The sequence below is a fragment of the Talpa occidentalis genome, unplaced genomic scaffold (assembly GCF_014898055.3).
Source record: "Talpa occidentalis isolate TD23 unplaced genomic scaffold, MPIMG_talOcc4v2.1 talOcc4.15, whole genome shotgun sequence".
NCBI lineage: Eukaryota > Metazoa > Chordata > Mammalia > Eulipotyphla > Talpidae > Talpa > Talpa occidentalis.
The window spans coordinates 57,265,370-57,287,581 of NW_023601543.1; the positions used below are offsets into that span (position 1 = coordinate 57,265,370).

General features: G+C 48.7%; 1 protein-coding gene across 6 annotated transcripts; it reads right to left on the reverse strand.

Moving 5' to 3' along the window:
* Positions 1-747: 747 nt before the first annotated feature.
* Positions 748-19,914, reverse strand: HDAC6 (histone deacetylase 6). Of its 6 annotated transcripts, none has more exons than XM_037512430.2 (29): positions 19,832-19,914; positions 18,608-18,730; positions 18,397-18,525; positions 18,176-18,264; positions 16,598-16,682; positions 16,472-16,512; positions 16,182-16,278; positions 15,939-16,036; positions 14,874-14,978; positions 14,688-14,756; positions 9,636-9,762; positions 9,465-9,530; positions 9,314-9,373; positions 9,147-9,236; positions 8,710-8,816; positions 8,555-8,622; positions 8,153-8,321; positions 7,930-8,058; positions 7,611-7,779; positions 7,234-7,367; positions 6,579-6,647; positions 6,257-6,449; positions 4,473-4,622; positions 2,950-3,124; positions 2,417-2,844; positions 1,904-2,023; positions 1,640-1,786; positions 1,419-1,547; positions 748-1,178 (listed from the first exon to the last, which is right to left on the reverse strand). In XM_037512430.2, exons 2-29 carry the CDS (start codon positions 18,698-18,700, stop codon positions 1,110-1,112), a joined length of 3,405 nt encoding a protein of 1,134 aa, XP_037368327.1. In that variant the 5' UTR covers positions 18,701-18,730; positions 19,832-19,914; the 3' UTR covers positions 748-1,109. The 6 variants fall into 6 exon arrangements, with proteins under 6 accessions (XP_037368327.1, XP_037368325.1, XP_037368323.1 ...); XM_037512428.2 differs by lacking the exon at positions 19,832-19,914 and adding an exon at positions 19,657-19,679; XM_037512426.2 differs by lacking the exon at positions 19,832-19,914 and adding an exon at positions 19,456-19,582.
* Between the last annotated feature and the right edge of the window lie 2,298 nt (positions 19,915-22,212).

The following is a 22,212-nucleotide window of genomic DNA, read 5'->3' on the forward strand; positions in this document are numbered from 1 at the left end:
AAGGTCACTGTGTCAGGGATGAAAGAACCTGAGTTGAAGTGGACGTGTGTCAAATTAAAACATTCCCTAGACTCCCTTGCAGCTATGGCAGTCATATGACACAGTTCTGCCCAATGACATGTGAGCATGGGTTGTAGGGTGGAGTATACGAGAATGTCCCTAAAAGGAAGCAGGGGTGGGGGGGTGACTGAGATAGTTGCAGTCCCCTTCCCTTTCTTGTCTGGATGGGGCACCTGTGGCCATGTTGGGGGCTATAAGGGGGCCCATGAAGAAAAGTTCAGGAAACCTCAGCTTGGGGTCCTTTGAGTTGCCAAAGCAATTCTCTTTTTGTGGGAGCGAGAAAACCCCCAAACTGCCCAAATCCCCCACCCTCAGTCAATGGTAAGCATTCCTTTTTCCAAGAAGCAACCCAGGACCACAAATCCAGCTGATAAACCTATGCCCTGTCCCCGCGAGTCAGCACAAGGATACTTCCTGATAGTTTTCTTGTCTCTCAGCTTAGAGCGTAACTGGGGCTGGCTTTGAGTCTGTTTCTAATGTAGGTATTCATTTCTTCAGGGATTCTATTTAATTTTTAGAGGAGCCAGTCAACTTGCTTGCTCTATTATTTCCAGTTAGTATTTTTTTTTGGGGGGGGCACTGGATGGGCAGGGAGTAGCCCTGATAAAGCCTTATGGCCCTCATTAGCCATATTGGCCAGGAGTGTGGGGTTTTCCACCCATTCAAGGTTAAAAGGCTTTCTCAAGTTTTGTAACAGCTTGTACTTTATTATATACGCAACCTTACACATCTGCCATTTCATGCGCCCCTCCAATGTCCTTGTCTTTGTGATATCAGGTTCTTTTTGGGCCACTGAGCTGCTTCCTCTATTCTTCTGGGGCAGAGGAGATGGAGTCCCTCAGGCAGGTGTGGACAGGTGATCTACAACTGATCATCACAGTCTTCTTACAAATATTTATACTTCAATCAGCACCTTTGGGGTATTATAACTCTTGGGGAGTTCAGGATGGGATGGAGTGAGGCTGCCCCTCATCCGCGGTACAGGTTGGAATTAACTAAGGATGGTCTACTTTGCTTCTCAGTAGGTGAACAGGAGTGCATCCTGGGACTTAGTGTGCATGGGGCATATCCTCCCCAAACTTGTTCTGGTGGGCGATGTTCTTTGACTCTAGCAGAGCCTGAGGAGGAGGCAAGAAACAGTAGGTCAGAGAGACGGCAGACCCCTTTACCTCAGCCAGGAGGCTGCCCCCACTCTAGTCCTCAATCACCCTGTCTCCTGAACTACCTCACTGCCCCCACACCACACAAAATAATCAAGAGGTAGTCATACAGAAGGGTCTCCATTCTCCCCTTTCCCAACCACAGCAGGTATTTGTGTAGTGGGGGTGAATGAGTTAGGGGGTCTTCCTGGGGCATACCTGGTTGTGGACATAGGCTTCACAGTAGTAACACCAGGCAGACAGGTCAACATAGCTGAGTACCAGAGGATGTCCTGAGGCTTCGTGGTGTTGGAGCATATGCGCGTTGATGAAACGACCGCAGTAGACCTGAGATTGGGGAGTGTTGGGTGGGAATTAGCACCCACTTGTGTTTTGCTCGTGGGTCAACTTCCACCTCAACCCCTTCCTCTGCTACATACCTGATAGCAAGACAAACACACCCAATTCTCCTGGTGCATTCCACAGTCCTGACAAGGTTGGGTCACGTCTAGGCCTGCCGCAGGTACAGGGCATATGAACTCCAAATGGGGACACCAGGACAGTGGTGTCACAGCATAAAATGTGGGCTGCAGTGGGTGAAAATAAGTTAGCTATGGTCTCCATCTCCCCATCACAAGTCCCTACTTGGAGGTACAGCTAGGCAAGAGAAGGACGTCATAGTCACAGTCTATGGCTGAGCTCACCTGGTCAGTATCAGCATGGCTCCCAAAGGCCTGCATTAGCACGGAATCATTCATGTCCTGACCTCCAGTCACGCCTCCTGGTAGACTCTCCTCTTCTGGGTTCTGGGACTCTAGGACTTCCTGGATACGCAGAGATAAGAGAGATATCTGAGGGCCTCTCTAATGGCACAAGGGGTTAAGTCTCAGCACTATGAAACTCTCAGCAGCCACTGCAGCACGAGTTTGATCCCCGGCCAGGGAACTAACCACATGGCACAGCAGACCTCTCCTGTCTTCCAGCTGCTCTCCTCAGCAGTGTATCTCAGTCAATCCACCTGTTCTGTTCCCCACTCTGTCTCTGGTGCATCCTCTCACCTCCCTCCTGCCCCCCCACCTCTGGGCTATACCCCAGCTCTTGTATGCATAAATAAATAAAATAAATCTTTAAAAAAAAAAAAGAAAAAAAAATGAGATATATCTGAGAGGCCCAATTCTTGCCCCTGCTTCAGTTTACCCGGGTGTAGTGGACCTTACCTGAGTTTTCTTGCCTAGTTCCAAAGCCCTGAGGTTCCCAATCAGCTCACTGGGGGATAACAGGGGTGTGGCTCCTTGCACGGGTGAAGTTGGGGGAGTCTCGTTGTTAGTATACAAGGCTGGAGCGGTCTGGCCAAGCATGGTTTCCCCCATGGCTGTCTCTGAGGGGGTCTGGTCCAGTGTGGCTTCCCCCGTGGCTGTCTCCAAGGACTGGTCCTGAGTGAGCTGCACCACAGCTGTCTCTGACTTAGTCTGACCTGCAGTGGACTCTTCCACAGATGATGTTGAAGTGGTCTTCCCCATGCCTGTTTCCAGAATGTCCCCTCCTCTTGGCACGGTTACCCCCTCATGTGAGTCAGGTTCAGCAGGTTGGGATGTATTCTTGGTGATTAACATGTAAGTGGAGGGAACCTCTTTGTCATCTGTCTCTGGAACCATGGGAGGGAGATTCTTGAGTATGGGTGCTATTCCTCTGCTTCTAATCCCTGCCCTCCTGGGCTCCCAAATGCCCCCAATTCCCCAGGCCAACTCACTCATAACCCGTAAGCTGCACCAGTATCTGCGATGGATGTGGATGGTCTCAGAGATCGAAGTCAGGGTCCCTGATAGTGGGGGCCGTGGCAGGGTCAGTAGGGGCAGTGGGTCCCCTAGGAGGGTGCGGGTGCAGGCAGCCATCGACTCTGAGATGGAGGTCAGGTTATAGCCACCCTTTGTCAAGGAAAAAGAGTGAAAAGTATATGGGGGGTTATGATTCTTCCAGGGAATTTGGGAGGCAAGATGCCGGGCCTCCCAATATCCCCTTAGGGCCCTACAATTTCTGGAGGGTAGGAGTTAGGAACAAGTGAGTAGAACCTACATCTATAAGCTGGGAAGCACCCACAGTGTGAAGCAGTTGAGGAGGGAAAATTGTGCAATAAAGCACAAGGTCACAGCAACTACAGTAACAATACTGATGGTAACATTAGTAATAGCTGACATTTTTCAAGTGCTTGCTGTGTGCCAGACCCATTCTAAGCACTTTATGCATATTACTTCACTTAATCCCCACAACCATGTATGCTCAATTTGTACAGGAACCTGAAGTCACGGTATCTGGAGCCCTGGCTGCACCCACATAGAAGCCGCGGCTCTAATCTAGTACAGAAATACTGGTCTTTCTACATGAACCCCTTTTCTCATTCTCCATAGAAGCCCCAGTGAACTCTTTACAGGTAAAGAAACGAAGGCTAACAGTGGTTGGATGACTCGCTGGAGGTGACAATAACTGGGAAGAGGCATCAGGAGGGCTGGAGCCTGGGCTATCTAAGGATGGAGTTGTTCTTAACTGCCATCCCTGGGGCTTATTCCAGCCAATTCATTTCTCTTTGAGCTATTATCCTCATCTGTGTGGGAGTGAGAAGGACAGCCCTGCAGGGTGCTGAGGGGGCTAAGCAAATGCATGAACAATGCATAATCAGAAGCTACAGCACCTATGCAGTGCTTGCAATATACCATGCACTCTGCCGTTATTAGCCGTGCACATCTTACAGATGAGGAAACTGAGGCACAGGGGGTGGAATCACTGAGTAATTTACAAAAGGTCTGAATTTACTTTGTCTCAGGACCTTGCTAGAGGCAGTTCAAGCAATGGTAAAAAGTAGACCCTGGAGCCAGGCTGCCTGGATTCAAGCCCAGGCTCTGCCATTGATAAAAATGTGACCTCGAGCTAGTTTCCCTTATCTTGAGAGGAGAACACTAAAGACAGTAGACCCTACCTCATAAGGCTTCTTTGTCAAGGAAATGAATGAATACTACCACAAAGTGCCAAGAAGAGTGTTTTTCACATAAGAACATTCAAAGTTGTTAATGTTAGTGTCATTGGTGCCCAGTATGTGCCAACAGTGGGGGGGGGGGGAGACACTCAAAGGAGATTTTAGGAAACTGTCCTGAGCATCACAGCTAGCTACCAGAAAGGGCAGGACTTCAAGCCTTCCAACCCGCGCCCCCCGCCCCCACCCCACCCCCCCCCCCCCCCCCCCCCCCGCCACTGTGAGAAGAAGGACTGAGCGAGAGTTACCTCTAGGACTAGGATAATCCGGCCACCGGCCAAGCCCATCAGCAGGTGGGTCAGGTGGGCATAGCCCTCGGGTGACACCTGGCAGCCTCCCAAAGGATCCCCCCGTGCAGCGTCAAAGCCAGCTGAGACTAGCACCAGCTCTGGATTAAACTGAAGCAGGGAGAGAAGAGACACATGGGCATGAGGGTGGGGGCCTGGGTAGGCAGTAAGGTGAGGAGGACCCAAAGACACAGAGACAAGGACAAATGAAGACAGAGAGACGGTGACACAGACCTAGAAACACATGACCAGAAGCCTGAGAACAGAAAGGGGAGGATGTGGAGACACAAGACAGAGAGAATCAGAGACACAGAGACATGGAGTCAGATGGACAAAGACACTGGCACATCAGACACAGAGACAGGAGACACAGAGACATGAAGACACTAGAAATGGACGGATGATGACATAAGGTAGAGTCATAAGACAGAGATACAAGACACAGAGACCAATAAAAATTTTAAAAAAAGGGCCTCCCTGGTGGCACAAGGGTTTAATTCTCAGCACTGTGAAGCTCTCTGCAGCCACTGCAGCACGAGTTCCATCCCCAGCCAGGGAGCTAACACACATGGCGCAGCAGACCTCTCCTGTCTCACCCGCTGCTCCCCTCAGCAGTGTATTTCAGTCACTCTGCTTGTTCTGCTCCCTACTCTGACGAATCCTCTCACCACCCCCCATACCTCTGGCCTGTACCCCAGTTCTTGTATGCATAAATAAATAAATCTTTTAAAAAAATACTGTTTTTTTTTTTTTAAAAAAAAAGGCACAGAGACATGAGATGTGGAGATTCAGAAATTAAGGAATGAATTCCTAAGGTTGGAACCAAGAGGCACCCATTCTTGCTTCCCGGGTAAGCGATGGAACACATGTGTATTGACACAGGGTTGTATACATCCAGTGCTAGACGATGGCAATGCAAGTGACACACAGAAAATGGTCACACACAACAATCACACATAACACACACCATCAGCCCCCCCACCACATAGTTTCTCACAGAGGGGATTAGTCATCCACAGCCACCCCTGCAAAGACACAATCATACACATACCATCCCCACAGTCCTAACAGTCATACATGCTCACTACTGTGCCCACACAGGAGGTGATTGCTTAGTTAGTCACACACAGAGAAGGTAGTCACAGCCATTGCACACAGACTAATACACCTACACATCTGAACATGCACTTCCCCACAGAAGTGAGAGATGGCGCTCACTCCCTCAGTCTCTCTCTCTCTCTCTCTCTCTCTCTCTCTCTCTCTCTCTCTCTCTCTCTCTCTCTCTCTCTCTCTTTCTCTCTCTCTCTCACACACACACACAGAGAGAGAGAAGATAGTTACCTAAAGCCATGCATGCAGTCAGGCAAATTTATACAAGTCACCTCCAGGGAGAGAGAGACATAGACAGACAGTGATGACTGCCATACATAGCCTCCCACATGCAGAAAGTCACACACCAGCTGTGACAAAAAACAAGCAGTCACATACACTATCACACCCATTACACAGGAAAATCAGTGTGACAAATAGCCACCTGTGCAGTCTCATACATACTCAGTCACAGGGGGCCACCATCACATACAAATAGGCACTAATGATGGTGTACACGGCCGCCACACAGTCACACCCCCCCCACAGCTGTCATTGCAGCCACCTCACAGGCTGCCTCACAGGATCAGGGGCCTGGAACTCTTGCACACCTGTTGCCACCCACACGGTGGCGTCACACATATCCCGAACCGTACCTCATAGGAAATGGGGAGCACTAGACGATGCCAGGCAGTTAAGTAGTCAGCGTCACCCACGCGGGGCCCATTCCAGGCCACATTGACAGTGAAGCCTGTGCCAGCAGCCCTGCCCATCTGGCTGCTGGAACCTTCATCTCCCATGGGAAAGAAGGTGCCATGATCATAGCGGTGCAGGGAGATGTACAGCACGCTGCCGGGGACAGGGCGGGAAGAGGGAACCACGGCTGGTTAGTAGCTGCCTTGCTCCTGTGGAGGCCTCACCCCTGAGGCAAGCCTGCCCACCTTCCTGACACATCTGCCCCCCTCCGTGGTCCCTCACCTGGAGTCGTCCTCAAATATACGCTGAGTTCCATTACCATGGTGGATGTCCCAGTCCACTATCAGGATCCTGGAAAAAGTACAGCTCTTAAGTTACCCAAGACACTTACCCCTTGGGAGAGGGTAGGGGCTAGATCCCTGGGTTCTGTCTATAGGAGCATTTATTGTGGATGGCAGGACCTCAGGTCCCTGGGGAAAACATACACACACTGTCAGGCTTGGGAGTTCTAGCCAAGTAAGGAGGAAGCAGAGCCTGGCTCCTGAGGGTTTCATGGTGGGTTAGAGTAAAGTACTCAGAGCTGGTCCCTGGGCTCCTCTGGGAAATGACCAGGGAAATACAGCCTGGGTTTCTGTGGTGTTGGGAACTGGATCTTGGGTCTTTAGAAATAAGCTCAGGGACCTAGACCCAGGTTCTGTCAGATAGTTGTCAGGGACCAGATATGCTGAAGCGGGCCCCTGGAGCCTGTTTTATGAGCACTTTTGTGCCAAAATCTGGGGGTCCTATCTGGGCAAGCACAGAGAGGCTAGGTCCTGGGCCCTTTCCTAGAGAAGTACTAGGTGACAGAAACCTTGATTGTGCCTGGCTAGGTCCCAAGGGTGGTATAACAGGACGTGCTGAGAAAGCACAAGACAGGAGGCCCACCTCTGGCCCTCACCTCAGAGCACGACCACTGATAGTCTGGGCATGGCGAGCAGCCACAGCCACAGAGTTGAAAAAGCAGAAACCACAAGCGGCATCTGGCTCTGCATGGTGTCCTGGGGGGCGCACCACAGCAACCCCATTCAAAACCTGGGGGAAGAGCAGGGAACAAAGGTTGGACCATCTACCTCACTGCCTCCCTCCTGTTCTTTTCCCTCTCCCCTCCCTTTCACTACTCCACCAGCTGCTAGGGGACTCCAGCCTCCATTTCCCTGGATGAATGCATCTCCCAGTGAGCAAGGCCTCTGGTAAGCTGGAAGCTTCTTTCCTCGGCCCAACTTTCTCAGTGCCCCTCACTCCGTCCTGCTTTCCTCTTCCAGCCTCAAGCCTCACCTTTCCTGACAGCACTGCTTCCACCAGCTCGCAGGCAGAGCCAGCAGCCAGTTGTGCGCAGGCAAAGGTGCCAGGACAGATGTAGATGGAGTCAAAGTTGGCGCCCTCACGATGCAGCTCCCGGGCTTTCATCTTTTCCGTGGAGCGTAAACGATCCACATACTCCATACTGGAAAACCGGGCCGGGGGTGGGGGTGGGGGACAGTCAGGCGATTCTTTACCCTCTACGGCCCCTCCCCTCCGGTGTCCTACCCACAGCTCCTCATAAGTGGGAAGATGTGTACTGTGACAGAACCCCACCTCAGGCATGGGGTCTGACCTGTGGCAGGTGAGCAGTTCGGCATCGGTGGCTGGACGAGCAGGCAGAGTGAGGCAGCGCCCAACAAGGCCCAGCTCCTCCAGACGACACATGATACGTGAAACACGCTGGGGCATCTCTGGGTGATGGCTGGTGAGGGGGGTCACCAGAGCCAAGAGCTTAGTGCTTGAGGAGGGAGAAGGGAACGCCCCTGCCCACACATCCTGGTCCTCCAGCTACATACCTGTCCCACAAGTTGTAGTGGTCCATCATTCGGTGGTCATAGACCAGCCCTGTGCGAGGCTGCAGCACTGGCCACTTCAGGACTGGGAGCTCAGGGGGATGCCATGGTTCCGCCGCCTTCTTCTTCTCCATGTAGATCCCCTCTATGTTGACCTCCTCCAGGGTCTCAACTACATGGGAGGCCACGTTTACCCTACTCTCCCACCCTGGATCCCTGTAATACTCTGGAGCTCAGTTCCAGAATCCCAAAATAAAGAGATAGAAGACTTGAAACCAGGGCCCAGTAAGAGAGCCTGACCTTCCCCATCAAAGTGGCTCAGGAAAGTCAGAGAGGGGTCGGAAGAGTGTCCCCCCAGGGCTTATTGAAGGTCACCCCATCACCAAGCCCATCCCTGCCCCCTACCTGGTCTTACAAGGACCTCCCAGAAGGGTTCCAGGGCATCCAGAGTATAGGAGATCGATGTCTGGGCACTGCAGTGCAGGGGAAGGGACATGTGACTGATTAGCCCCTGGGTAGATAGCGAGGGTCCCCCGCTCCCCTTTTCCACCTAGGCTCACCTTGGGCAAGCAGCGCCAGGGGACTCCAGCATGGGGCAAGGGTCTCCCAGAAGTATGTGGAGGGAGGCACTGACACCCTCAGCCAGAGAGCAGAGGTTGTAGCCACCCTGGGAGGAGTGTGGGGGTTTCAGGAAAAAAAAAAAACAGACCTTACCAGTGATGAGTAATAGTAATGATAGTGCCAGGGCACATGCCAAGCACAAGGAATTTAGAAGGTGGCTTCATTTTGTTCACTGAATAGTGAAGTGTAATGACTATTACTGTTATGCCCATTTGACATAGGAACAGCAGAGGCACCGGGAAGTTCAGTGGCTTAGATGAGAGTGGGCAACTAGTCAGCAGAAATGCTGGGAAAGAACTCCTGCCAGACTTGGAAGCTTTGTTCTTAGCCCTCTAGGATCCATGGGCCAAATGACCAAGGGGAGTGGGTCACTCACCTCCAGAGACAGGATCAGCCTGCCTCCTGCCAGGCCCATGAGCAAGTGGGTTAGCTGGGCAAAGCCTGCTGGAGTGGCGGCCATCTCCCCCTGGGGGAATGTGGAGGGTCAGTTTGGCTCTGTGTAGCTTTCTTCTGCCCACCTGTATCCCAGGGAGCCTGCCTTACCTTGGGGTCCCCTTGAAGTGCATCAAATCCAGCAGCTACCAAGACCAGCTGGGGCTGAAACTGAGTGGGGGAAATGATCACATGAGGCTACCTGCCCTCATAGCCCATCCCTCAACATTGCCCTGCCCAACACACCCCAGACCCCCAGGACCTCAAGGGCCACTGGCAGCAGAATGTGCAGGAAAGCAGCGATGTAGTCAGCATCTCGCATCCCCACCTGCACACAGAGAGGCACAATGGGGACATTCTGCCACTTGCCCTAAGCTGGCAGAAGAGCAGGGTGGGGCCTCACTTGGGTGACAAAGGGTGGGCAGACACTGACCTGGTTCCAAGGCACATTGATAGTATATCCCTGACCTTGACCAAAACCTGTGGTGGACCAGTTAGAGGCCTTAAGGTGGGGCCAGAACCGACCATGTTCATAGCGGTGGACTGAGAAATACAGGACACTAGAAGCAGAGAAAAAAGTGGGATGAGGCAACAAAAATGAACCTCTCAGTCACCCAGCCATCCGCCTACCCCTTGCTTTGCTCTAGATAGGATTTAAGGCAGTATTTTTTCCCTTTTCTTTTTTTAAGGGAAATACAAGAAATAGTGGTAAGAATCTGTTAGACAAACTTCACAGCTACATTTTAATAAATGTTGATACTATAGCTGTGACACTGAATGCAACAGATATAAAAGGATTCTTAAACTGAAGTAAAATATCTTGGAATTGGGGAATGAAACCCATGTGAAAAGTTCTTCTCTTAAGTAGGGGCATGATTGTTTTATTTTGAACTCAGATAAATGTAACTTCTAAATGTTTTAAAGTAAATTAACTATTAGTTGGGGGCGGGAGGGGAGGGATTGGGGTCAGAATGGGGGGGTTGCAATTGTATGGGGAATATAAAAATAAAATTTATTATTTAAAAAAATAAAATAAAATGCAGAGAAAAAAATAAAAAAAAAGAAAAAAAGAAAAAGAAAAAAAAGTTCTAAATATACATGTATCAAAATAAAGAAAAATTATTCTCTTTTAAAAAAAAGTAAATTAACTATTAGAGAAAGAGAAATATACAGTAGCATCTAAAAATTATCATCAATAGGAAGAAAAGAGTAGACTTGAAAAAAGTCAACTTCATGAGACAGAGTCAACAAAGAGAGAATTAACACTAAGCAAACTAAGTTTATAAAGTAAATAGGAGGAGACTTTGTAATAAGTTTGACTGATTTCCAGTGAAAGGATAGTGGACTCTAATAGCACAGGTTTACCTCCTTGCTCTCCTATGATCGATCCCAGTCAAAAAATAGTAAAGGAATTTTAAATAAGTATCAACCCACAAAGAAAGAGAATGGGAGAAAGGATTCAAGGCAATAAGGAATTTCAACAAATCCCTGGAAAACTCTCTTAAAGTTCCAGGTTGGGGAGTAGGCAACCACGATGATATGAGTTTTCCCTTCTGGAGAAATAAAATACAGATCCAGGTCACTGCACACAAAGTCAATGCTGAATAGTCAATCTTCTGAATGACCAATTCATCAAATTTACTTATTTCTTTTATTATTTTTAAATTTTTGAAGATTTATTTATTTATGCATACAGAGCTGGGGTGTAGACCAGAGGTATGGGCGGGTGGTGAGAGGATTCACCAGAGACAGAGTGGGGAGCAGAACAGGTGGATTGACTGAAATACACTGCTGAGGGGAGCAGTTGGCAAGACACACGAGGTCTACTGTGCCATGTGGGTAGCTCCCTGGCTAACCTACACATGAATTTGTACTGCAGTGGCTGCGGCTAGCTTTATAGGTTGTGTCTTAACCTCTTGTGCCACCAGAGAGGCCCTGTTTATCTTTTTAACTACTTAGTTTAGTTTACTTATTTTCCTTACCTTTATAATATAGTATTATTTTAATAGTATTTTAAAGACTGTCTAGTAGTATTTTAAGGATCCCAGGCCCCTACTGATGGAGTTAACAGATTGAAAGATAGGGAGCTAGGAGACTGAGGGGCATGGATCATTTTTTTTCCATTTATACATTCTTATTCTTGAGGAAGAATGCATTGAATATATTCATAATGCTTTATATCTATGCACAGGCTCAATAAGACTTCCACAAGAAGCTGCTCATACATTTATCTTGACAAAAAGAATGATTAATGAGGGCACAAGGGGTTAAGATGCAACCTATGAAGCTCTCTGCAGCCACTGCAGCATGAGTTCGATCCCCAGTCAGGGAGCTACCCACATGGCACAGCAGACCTCTCCTGACTCACCCGCTGTTCCCCTTAGCAGTGTATTTCAGTCAATCCACCTGTTCTGTTTCCCACTCCGCCTCTGGTGACTCCTCTCACCCCCTACACCTCTGGCCTGTATCCCGGTTCTTGTATGCATAAATAAATACATTAAAAAATGCCAATGGGCCTCCCTGGTGGAGCAGGCAGTTGAGCACAGTGCTGTGAAGCTGTCCGCAGCCTTTGCAGCGCAGGTTTGATCCCGGCTGGCCAGCGAGATACCACATGGTGTGGCAGACCTCTTCTGTCTCACCCGCTGCTCCCCTCAGCAGTGTATTTCAGTCAGTCTGCCTGTTCTGTTCCCAGCTCTGTTTCTGGTGAATCCTCTCACTCTCCCACACATCTGGCCTGTACCCTGGTTCTTGTATAAATAAACAAATCTTAAAAAAAACCTGCCAATATTAAAAAAAATGATTAATAATATCAAGGGATTCTTGTTAATTTGTTTAGGCATGATACCATGGTAATGCTTTAAAAAAGGTCCTATGTTTCAATGATATATTCTGGAATATTTACAGAAGAAATGATATGGTATCTGGGACTAACTTCAAAATAATACAGGAGGATAGCAGTAAGGGGAGGTATAGATAAACCATGATTGGCCAATAAATTCATAAATACTGAAGCATTCAATTAAAGCCAGAAATGAACAAAATAAAAAACACAACATAAATTAATAAAGATTAATATTAATACTAACGATGACCCAAAAAGCCTAAGGCTATATTTGAAAAAATAAATACACAAACTTTTGGCAAGGCTAAGGGTAAAACATGATGTGCAACCCCAAGAAGAGACTCCCTTTTTTCTGGCAGTTGGTAGGATCCCATCTAATATCCAGCTCCTTACCCTCACCCCCTAACGTTGAACCTGTCAGTGGACATTTTCTGCCCTTGTCCCCAGGAAATAATGCCTTTCAGGAAACAGACCCACATACACCACAGCAGAACAGCCTCAAGACAGACATCTACAGCAGTCCTTCATTCTTAGGTACAACGGTCAAATAAAGATCACTCCATAGTTGAAGAAAACCACCAGCATAAAAGGACCAATGAAAAACAATTCAACAAACTCCAGAACAAACAAACAATTCAGAGAACAGAAGAAAATGCAAAACATTTCTAATTAGTACTATAAATAAAGAAGATTAGAAATGACAGGTAATAAAAACGAGTGCTCTTGGAGATTAAAAGAAGATCTAACTACATAATTCATCAGAACTTGAAGATAAAGTTGAGAACATCTCCCAGGACATAAAGCAATAGAAAATATGAGGTAAAAACTAAGAGATATAGAGGATCAACCCAACAGGTCTAACACATGACTAACAGGAAGAGACTAGAGGGCACACAGTAGAACTCATCAAAGCTCTAATAGAAGAAAATTTCCAAGGATTTTAAAAAGGAAGTCTATCTACTTCTAAACAGAATGAGGAGGCTGGTGTAAAGGTTCAGAACACCAGGGGAAAAGAGAAGAACCTAAAACCTTCAAAGAGAAAAATAATAGATCATTCAGAAATGAATGAAAATCTGATTGACATCAGACATCTGTCAGCAATACTGAATATTGGAAAATAATAAAGCAACGTTTAGAGAACAACCAACCTAGATTAGATAATAGGCCATGGGCTCTATGAATCTATGTGGTCCTTTGATAGAAGGCTGGATAAAACAATAACTGCTTAGAAGAGTTTCCTACTGACGAGCATGCATTTAATTACTTTCTACAGTAAGGGTGAACGGCTGTCCTTTCTGGAGAGAAATCTGGCCATAGATCCCTGAATTTATTTATTTTTTAAACACTTTTTAAAATTTACTTTTATTTATTTATGCATACAAGAACTGGGGTGTAGAGCCTCCCTGGTGGCACAGGGGTTAAAGTCTCAGTGCTATCAAGCTATCACCAGCCACTGCGGCATGAGTTCAGTCCTGTCAGGGAGCTAACCCACATGGCACAGCAGACCTCTCCTGTCTCGCCCGCTGCTCCCTCAGCAGTGTATTTCAGTAGATCTGCCTGTTCTGTCTCTGCCAGATCTGCCAGTTCTTCTATGTATAAATAAATAAATCTTAAAAAAAAAAGAGCTGGGGTATAGACCAGTGGTATGGGGGGTGAGAGGATTCACCAGAGACAGAGTGGGGAGCAGAACAGGTGGATCTACTGAAATACACTGCTGAGGGGAGCAGCAGGCGAGACAGGAGAGGTCCGCTGTGCCATGTGGGTTAGCTCCCTGACAGGGGATCGAACTCACGTTGCAGTGGCTGGTGATAGCTTCATAGTGCTATGCCACCAGGGAGGCCCCAGATCCCTGACTTTAAACCTTATCAAGTCTCTGACCAGCAATCCACTATTGGCAATTCATCCTAAGACATATTCAGAAAAGTGTAAAATTATATATTTACTAGGCTATTCACTGTAGCAAAAACTAGGATGCATTATCAATGTCCCAGGGTTAAATGACCACAGGCACAGCCATACAATAGAACATTGTACAGCCCTTAAAGAGAATGAGGTGCTTTTAAGAGGCACTACATGGGGACATGTCAATGGAATGCTGTTAAAGGCAAAAAGCAAGTTGCTGAAGAACATATAGAGAGTACTGTTTCATTAGGCAGTGCATTAAAAATAATTATAATGAATACTCATATATTTACAGGAAAAATTTTGAGGTGATGGGAATTACAGGAAGCTCACTACTTTAGACATTTCTGTATTAATTTTTTTAAATAAATATGTAGTCTACTATGATAATCAGCAAAAACATAGTAGTAATTTAAGGTTCACTCCAGTTCCAGGGTAAATTAGTGTGGGCAAGATCTCCAAATATTTATGGGCACAAATCTTGTCTCTTCCATTTCTTCTCTGTGTTTTCTCCTAAACCTGTAAGCCTCAGTTCCCCCAGCTATAAAATAGGGAACCTAACAGTTCATTCCTCAGAGTGAAATGAAAAGAACAGATCCACAGAGAGCAGCCAGAGCCTGGTGCTAGAATGAGTCCAAGAAATAGGACTGTCTTCCCTCCCTTCCTGGGCTCCTTCTGGCTGGACATGAAGGATGGGTGGTTGCTCAGAGTCTAGCATCTAGGGTGGCACTTGGGGCATACCTGGGATCCTTGTCAAAGGCAAACTGTGTCCCCTGACCATGGTGCACATCCCAATCCACGATAAGGACCCTGTGAGCGAGAGAAGGGGGCACTATGTAAAAGAATCAATGTGCATCTCAGGGAAGAGTCCAGACCAGATACGCCTGTGCCACCTCCATCACACCCACTGTGCTGCTTGCTACTGACCTCTTTATGCCATGCTTCTGTTGGGCATAGCGGGCAGCCACAGCCACATGGTTGAACATGCAATACCCATCCATGAGACTATGCTGGGCATGGTGTCCAGGAGGCCTGGGCAGGACAAGGAAGACCACAGATTGTGGGAGGGATCTTTCTCTGTAGAGACAGGCTCTCCCCTTTTCTCGTGGACCACCAACTCCCCCAGTGCCAATGCCTACAAATCTTCCATGAACTGAGGAACTGGGGCCCTTGGACCCACGATCCTAGTCTACAGCTCTCTCCAAAGGAAATTTCATAATAATTAAAAGTATCAATGCATATACTCAAACACCCAGTAATTTGGGGTCATTCCTGGGGACTCAGCCTAGAACCTATATAACAAAAAGGGAGAAATAACATGTTTATAAATGGACAACAATATAGACTACGGCAGTTCTTGGAAAAAGCAACTGATTGGGTGGGGGAACTAAAACAGCCATGGGCAGGCAACTGATTAACTTCCTGTGCATTTACAAAATGACCTTCTACACAGGTCTAAGTTCCATACTGTCAGAGTAGATGTGTAAGTAAAAAATGCATGGTATGGAAGTGAGAGTGTCACGTGCGACCATGATTTATGGCTAAAAACAGGGGTGGAAGGGAAAGGCTATGTCTTTTGTATTTCATCAGTTCTGGGATGCCAATGATAAGATGTACTGTGATTTTATGTGCCAACAACAAAGCAGAAGATGCCAACCGAATTCTAAGAAGCCACTGTTTGTACAACGTATCTGAGGTCAAGACGTTACAAAAAAACAAGTCCCTTAGAATCAACAAAACATGGTATTTTATTCTATGAATAAGCAGACTATTTCTGGAAGGACACATGAGTCATTAGTTGCAATGATTACCTCCCAGGAAAGAAAGCTGGTGTCTGGGGGTGGGGGCGGCAGTAGGGAGACTTTTTTGTAGCCTCTTTTGTACCATTTTTTACTCCTGAACCACATGAATACACGACCTATACCATTACATTTTACATTTGAAGAATGGATTTTTTTTTAACGTAAAAAGGAAAATGCTGTTGGGTCCTACCTGACGATGGCCATGGCGTTCCGGATCTCAGCCCCCAGAACTGCATCTACCAGCCTGAGGACGGAGCCTGAGGCCAAGCAGGCACAGGTGTATGAGTTCTGCAGAGATAGTGAGGAGCCAGAGAGGGAGCAAGGGAGAGAGCAGCCCTGTCCACTCAGTTGTTCCCCCCAGGGTGGGGTGGGTGTGGGGATGAGGGACCCCAGGATTGCCACCACCCCCTGACTTCACAGTTCTCATCCATACCGGATGTAGATAAACTGAGTCATAGGTGTCTGCTAGAATGCGGAGTTCCCCCTCATTCATGTACTGAGTCGTCTCCATCAGATCAATGTATTCCAGGCTACAGACACAGATAGGGGATGAGAGTCAGAGGCCCACCTTCCTCCTTGTCCCATGTTACAGGCAGTACCACTGAGGTACAGGGAGACTTGCCCAAGGTCTCAGAGCCCATGAGATTCCTCCCCAAAGCATCTGCCTGCCCTGGTTCACTCGGGCAGTTCTTCCCCATCCCTACAAGGCTCCCCAGTCTTCACCTGTGAACCAACATCAGTTCTTCCTTCTCAGCAAACCGGGCCTGGAGAGACATGTAGATTAAAGGGCTAAGGTACTGGCTATGCCCAGCTCCGGCCCTCCACCCAGGGTGTGGGCTATGGACTCACCTGAAAGGACACACAACGGTTGAGGAGGCCCTCCTGGATGAGCTGCTCTTTGATGGCATGGAGCCGCTCAGGGCATTCAGGGAAGCTGGATTCACAGAGATACAGCAACACACACAAAGATATGTATGGGGACACTGGCGAACACCACATCCTTTCCTGCCACATCTCCCCCAACCACTGTGGTTGCTCATGCCAGAAAATTTGGAGTCATTGTTGGTGACTGTTGGCTCCATTCTCACAATATAACCAAAGTCTGTCCCCTTCTCATTGCCTCCATTACCTGTGCTCCTCACTGGCCTCACTGCTTTTACCCTCCCACATCAGTTCTTTCTCCTCATTGTAACTACTGGTCAAAACCCCAAACAGTTCATATGTCTCCTCCACTCAAAACCTTTTCATGACTCCCATCTCATCCAGAGCAAAAGCCAAAGTCCTCCCAATGCCACACAAGGTCCTTAATAATCTTCCCCCTGTATTCAATAAATGAAATCTTTTGCCATCATGAGTCCTATGTGGGGACGAGGAGGTACTAAACTGGTAAACATGTTAGTATAATAATTAAAAAAAATAACATGGGCTAGGAAAATCTGGAAGAAGATAGGTGTGGAGGAAGAGAAGTGACCAGGTAAAGCACTCTCTGAGAAAGTCCCTTTGAGATGTGAATATTAAATGGGAAAGGAGAAGGTAGAAATGAATCTTTGGGAAAGGGATCAGTCAGGGTAAAGAGCTGAGACAAGAGAGTACCTGGCATGTTGGAAGAACAGTGTGAGTGAAGTAAAGGTAAGAGAAGCAAATGAGGGAGAGGACTGGCTGAAGAGGTCACCAAGGTGGTGTGGAAGCAGGCCATGTGGAACCTTAGAGTCCAGCATGAAGAATCTGAACTTTGCCTGGAGGGCAAAAGCTTGCCCTTGAAGGACTGTAAGAAAGAGAACATCATCTTGTACATATTTTTTTTTACTACAGTGTGGAGAACAGAATAGGGTTGAGGGTAGAAGCAGGGGACTGGTGAGTAGGCCTCTGCAAGTCTAGGTGAGTGATTGTGGTGGTGGTAGTAGAAGTGGTGAAGAGAGGTGAGATATTGAATAAATTTCAAACAACCAAAAGAATTTGCTGATGGATTACAAGCGTGAAAACTACAGTGAGTGGGAGGCATAATTCTTCAATTTCAATACAAAAACCCCTTTCTCAAGGAAGCCTTCTGGAAACCCTGGCTGTTAGTGGAGGACTCTCTAGTAAACACTCTGGAATCCCCTGGTCTTAAGTCCTCATTCATTGAACACATCACACTGTGCTGTTGGCTGTTTAATGATCTACTCTCCACTTACCCACCAGCGTCTTGAGAAGGGACCCTCTCTGTCTTGCCTAACATGTCTGTATCACCAGCTCCTGGCACACAACAGGCACTCAACAAATGTTTGTTGGCGGAATGAAAAGAACCCATTCAAGCTGGTACTCCACCTTCCTAAATCATCTGCTTCTGGTCTCTAGGGTAGTATAAGAAAGTACTGGTTTTTGCTAATGGGCTCTGAATGTGTGTATTTGTGTGGGTTGGGGACAACCTGGAGGAGTCAGCCTCACCTGTCATCCCAGAGGCAGTAGAATTCATTTAGCTGTTCATCAAACACCAAGCCAGTGCCAGACAGTATCTTGGCCTCAAGGTTCAGATCCTGCAGGGAAAAATAGGAGAGACATATTCATTAAGGACCTGAGTCAGAAGGAGTAAACTACACTGTCCAGGATGGAGAACCTCAGGGTTTTAGTTGTGACAGGAAGGTACACTGGGGCCAGGCCCCGCTCACCAGTCCTTGCAGCCCCACGACTAGGTCTTGCTCGGTCGCTTGGCTGAGCTTCTTCATTCTGCCTTTCTTCTTTACCTCTGCTAGATTGGGGCTGGAGTGGAGTGCAGCACCCTTTTTAATACCTCGCTTCTGCCAAACAGAGAGAAGGGTCAGAGTCCAGTGAACGGCCCGCTGCTCCCCCTCCCCCTCATCTGCAGGTCTGGGGCCTCACCGAGGTGATGCTGGAGTCCTGAGGGGGAGAGTGGGGGTTGTGCCTACTCCTTCGCTGCCTGATGGTGGTGGAATCCTGACCGTGGGAGGTCATGGTCGGGGAGACTTCACCCCTGCCGCGGTTCTGGGGGTGGGGTGGATGTGACTGTGAAGGGCTGGACATCCCAATCCCTGGGGACCCCACATCCCAGCTCCTTCCCAGGCCCCGCCCCCTACTCTAGTCGCCATCCCTTCTGCCAACCTATTCCCCACCGCCTCCTAAGCCCCGCCTCCCTCCAAGCCCCCTCCGTTTGCTAGGGTGTTCATTCCACCTGGCCCCGCCCATTCAGTGAGGCTCCACCCCCTTCCACCATTCTTTCCCTTTGAAAATCTCGCCCCTTCACTGAGTAATTAGCCCAGAGGTTTTAGGGCCCGCCCTTTGCGGCTAATCACCGCCCCTTCCGCTTTCCGAACCGCCTCCCTCCCATTCCCAGACCTTTCCAATCCTCTCAGGCTCTTCCAGACCCCACCCGCTCGAAAGCCAACTCTTTCCAGTCAATCGCCCGGATAGCCACCCAGCTTTTCCCTCAGACCCAGCCCTGGCCCTGACTCCACCCCTAGCGAGCCATTAACTCCACCCCTTATCGGGAGACCCGCACCTTCCACCGGGTCAGGTCCCGCCCCTACGGTCTCCACATGCCCGGCTCCTCGGGGGTCTTCCCCTTTCCTCCCACCAGACCCCACCCCCTGCTCAGACCCTACCCCCAAGGCTTCACCGAGCCTTTTCAGTCGCTTCGGAGCCGCCCCCGCCAGCCCCCATCCGGCCTGCCCCCGCCATCGACACCGCCCAATCCTGTCAGCCTCACTCACAGTGCCCTGCCCCTTTCTCAAACTCCGCCCAGGACTCGCGCAAAGAGATTCCCGGCGACCTGGGGGGCCGAGGGGGCCTGAGCTCCTCTTTTCCATTGGACCGAATCTCTCCACAGCCCGCCCAGGTCCCGCCCACCCACACAAGCGCGATCCAGTGGTAACGCTGCGCTCAACGGCCGACACCGTTGGTGCCCCGCCTACCGCGCGAGTTCTTTAACAGACTTGTGCGTCCGCGCGCGACACGAGCGGTATTGCGCCTGCGTCAGGCGCGGGTTTTCGGGTGACGCGCGGGCTCGCGCCCTCCCCTCCCCCCAAGGCCGCCGCCTTCGCCGCCCTGGTTAAGGTGGCCCCCGCGCCGCCGCCCCTGCCCAGTCACCTTAGGAACCCTCGGGACTTGTGCCAGCAGTGCCGTGCGCTGACTCGAGAGCAAGCCAGCAAGCGAGAGAGTTAGGAAGGGTCGTCTTGGCTCCTACCAGCGGCTTCCCGCGCGGCGCGCCTTGATGACGTGCGCGGACGGGGCGGCTGGGCAGGGAGCGCGGTGGAAACTACTTGTGTGGCGGCCAGGGTGGGAGTGGTGATGAGAAGTGTGGTGGGGCTGCTCTGAAAGATCACTGAGGTGGCACCCAGGAAGCACTTTCCAAGTGCCAACTATTAATAGAATGCCCGGGAAATGGCTGTGAGGCGCGAGGAGTCGGAGGAGGGGCGAGTGTTTTTGTGGGACAGGCATTGTAAACCGCAGTTCTAGGAGGTAGTTCCCATTATTAAGGCTGCTAGGCAGATAAGGAAACTGAGGTTACGAGAGTCTCAGCCATGTGACCTGGGGCAAGTTGCCGAATGTCTCTGTGTTTCAGTTTCCTCATCTGGAGAATTGTGATAATAGTTCCCCGAGGCCAGAATGGACTTGGCGGAGGGGAGCTTTTCTTGGGCGGCAAATCCCCCCGCCCCCAACGTCAGACCCCCCTCCACTGGGTAACTTTGTTCCGGAGCTGTAATGGAAAGTGTATGGAGGCTAGAGGGAGTTGCCCTAGGTGCCCCTCCCAACTCTCCGCCTCCGTGTCTAAATGTCTAAATTGCAGCCCCACGGAGGCCGGTTTGTCCTCCTAATCTCCTCTCTCATTCTTTGCCATTTCCTACCGGGCTGTAGGCTGGGGCCAGAGAGATAAGCGGTCTGGCCTTCAGCATCGCTGACTAACAAACAGATTGACAGCCCCGCAGCCCAGTAGGCGTTGGGCCTTCTGAACCTCGAAAACCCCAGTTCCAGCCTGCTCTTCCCTTCCACTCTTCCTGCATGAACGTGTCTTTTGTCCCAGTGGAAGAGGGTCATGGATCTAAGACCTTTAAACCACACACACTAAAGAAAACAGAGTGATAGACACGAAGAACATTCTGGGGTTGTGATGCCTGCAAAATGATAGAACAGGGAGTCTTGAAAGGGCCAAGATCCATTTTCTGGATAGTGAAAATAGAAGTTCCTATAGAGTAGAGGTCAGCAAACTTTCTATAAAGGGCCAGATAGTAAATATTTTAGGTTTTGCAGGCCACATACCACCTCTGTGGCTTTTTATCTATCCCTCCCGCCCTTCTCTCCTTTCTTTCCCATAAAAAAATGTGAAAACGGACTGCAATTTCTCCTTGCCCAGGAGGCCATAGTTTGCTGATCCCTCTTGCAGAATGTCAGTCTTTGGTCTCTTTTATCTGGCTGGGATTCCTTTGCAGGATGAGTGCAAAGTTTCCATGATTGCTGAGGAGAGGTCTTCCCTTTATGCACTATGTGAGGACAGGGATTAATGAACAGGGTCAGGTCATTTCTGCTATAGGTCAAGCATATGTTCCTGGATAGAGTGAGAACAGGGATTCCTACAGTTTCTATAGTGTTCTTCTACTGAGCCATGGGCGGTTTCTATAGAGTTTTCAAGACAGGTGTTTCTAGAGACTGCAGGCTAGGGATTCCTGTACAAGTTCAGGATGGGGCTCCTTAGTCTGTATTATGACATGTTCCCATGAAGAGATCAGGTGGTACAGTTCAGGTATGGGTACAGGTACAATTTAGGTGGCACAGGTGTTTCTGCACAGGTTCAGAGTTGTGTTCATATAGACGGGATCAAGTGTTTTGTCCAGATCCAGTTAAGAAATTGTTATTGATTGGACTAAATTATTGCTAGTTGCTATAACCAACCAACTCAGAGTCTCAGGCTTAACACCTTAATGTTTATTTCTTGCTCATACAAAATGCAATGTCAATATTTACTACTGGGCATTCATGAACCCAGAACAACTTCCATTTTGTGACTCGGCTCTCCTGTGAGTCCTTGGAGTTGTCACAATTTAGTTGACAGTTGGGGAAGAGAGGCTTCTGTGAGAAGCTGTTACAATCTGGTCTTGGAAGTGGTGTCTATCACTGTCTACATTCCTTTGGTCAGAACCCTGTCACATTTCCACATCTAACCGTAAGGGAGGTTGGGAAAGTGAGTGAGCTCAGGAAGAAAGGGAACAAGGTTGAAGAGCCTATAGCAGTGACTGCTGTAGGATTCTGTAGACTCCATAAGTGCTGTGCTGTCCAGTGTGGTAGCCACTAGCCACGTGTGGTTACAGAGCCTTTGAAATGTTGCTTATCTTGTAGATTTAAAGGAATTGGTATGAATATCCCAATAACTTTTATACTGACTATGTGAAAATGAAATATTTTAATATATTGGGGAAAGTAAAATGTGTTATGAAATTAATTTCAATTCTTTTTAATGCATCCATGTGAAAATT

Coding starts and splice junctions, on each gene's coding strand:
- HDAC6 (XM_037512426.2), bottom strand. CDS start 19,551: ATGGAAAAGAGGAGCTCAGGCCCCCTCGGCCCCCCAGGTCGCCGGGAA. Junction 14,757..14,873: donor CAGAAGCATGGCATAAAGAG/GTCAGTAGCAAG, acceptor TCTCGCTCACAG/GGTCCTTATCGTGGATTGGG. Junction 8,059..8,152: donor CACTACAACTTGTGGGACAG/GTATGTAGCTGG, acceptor CCCCCTCACCAG/CCATCACCCAGAGATGCCCC.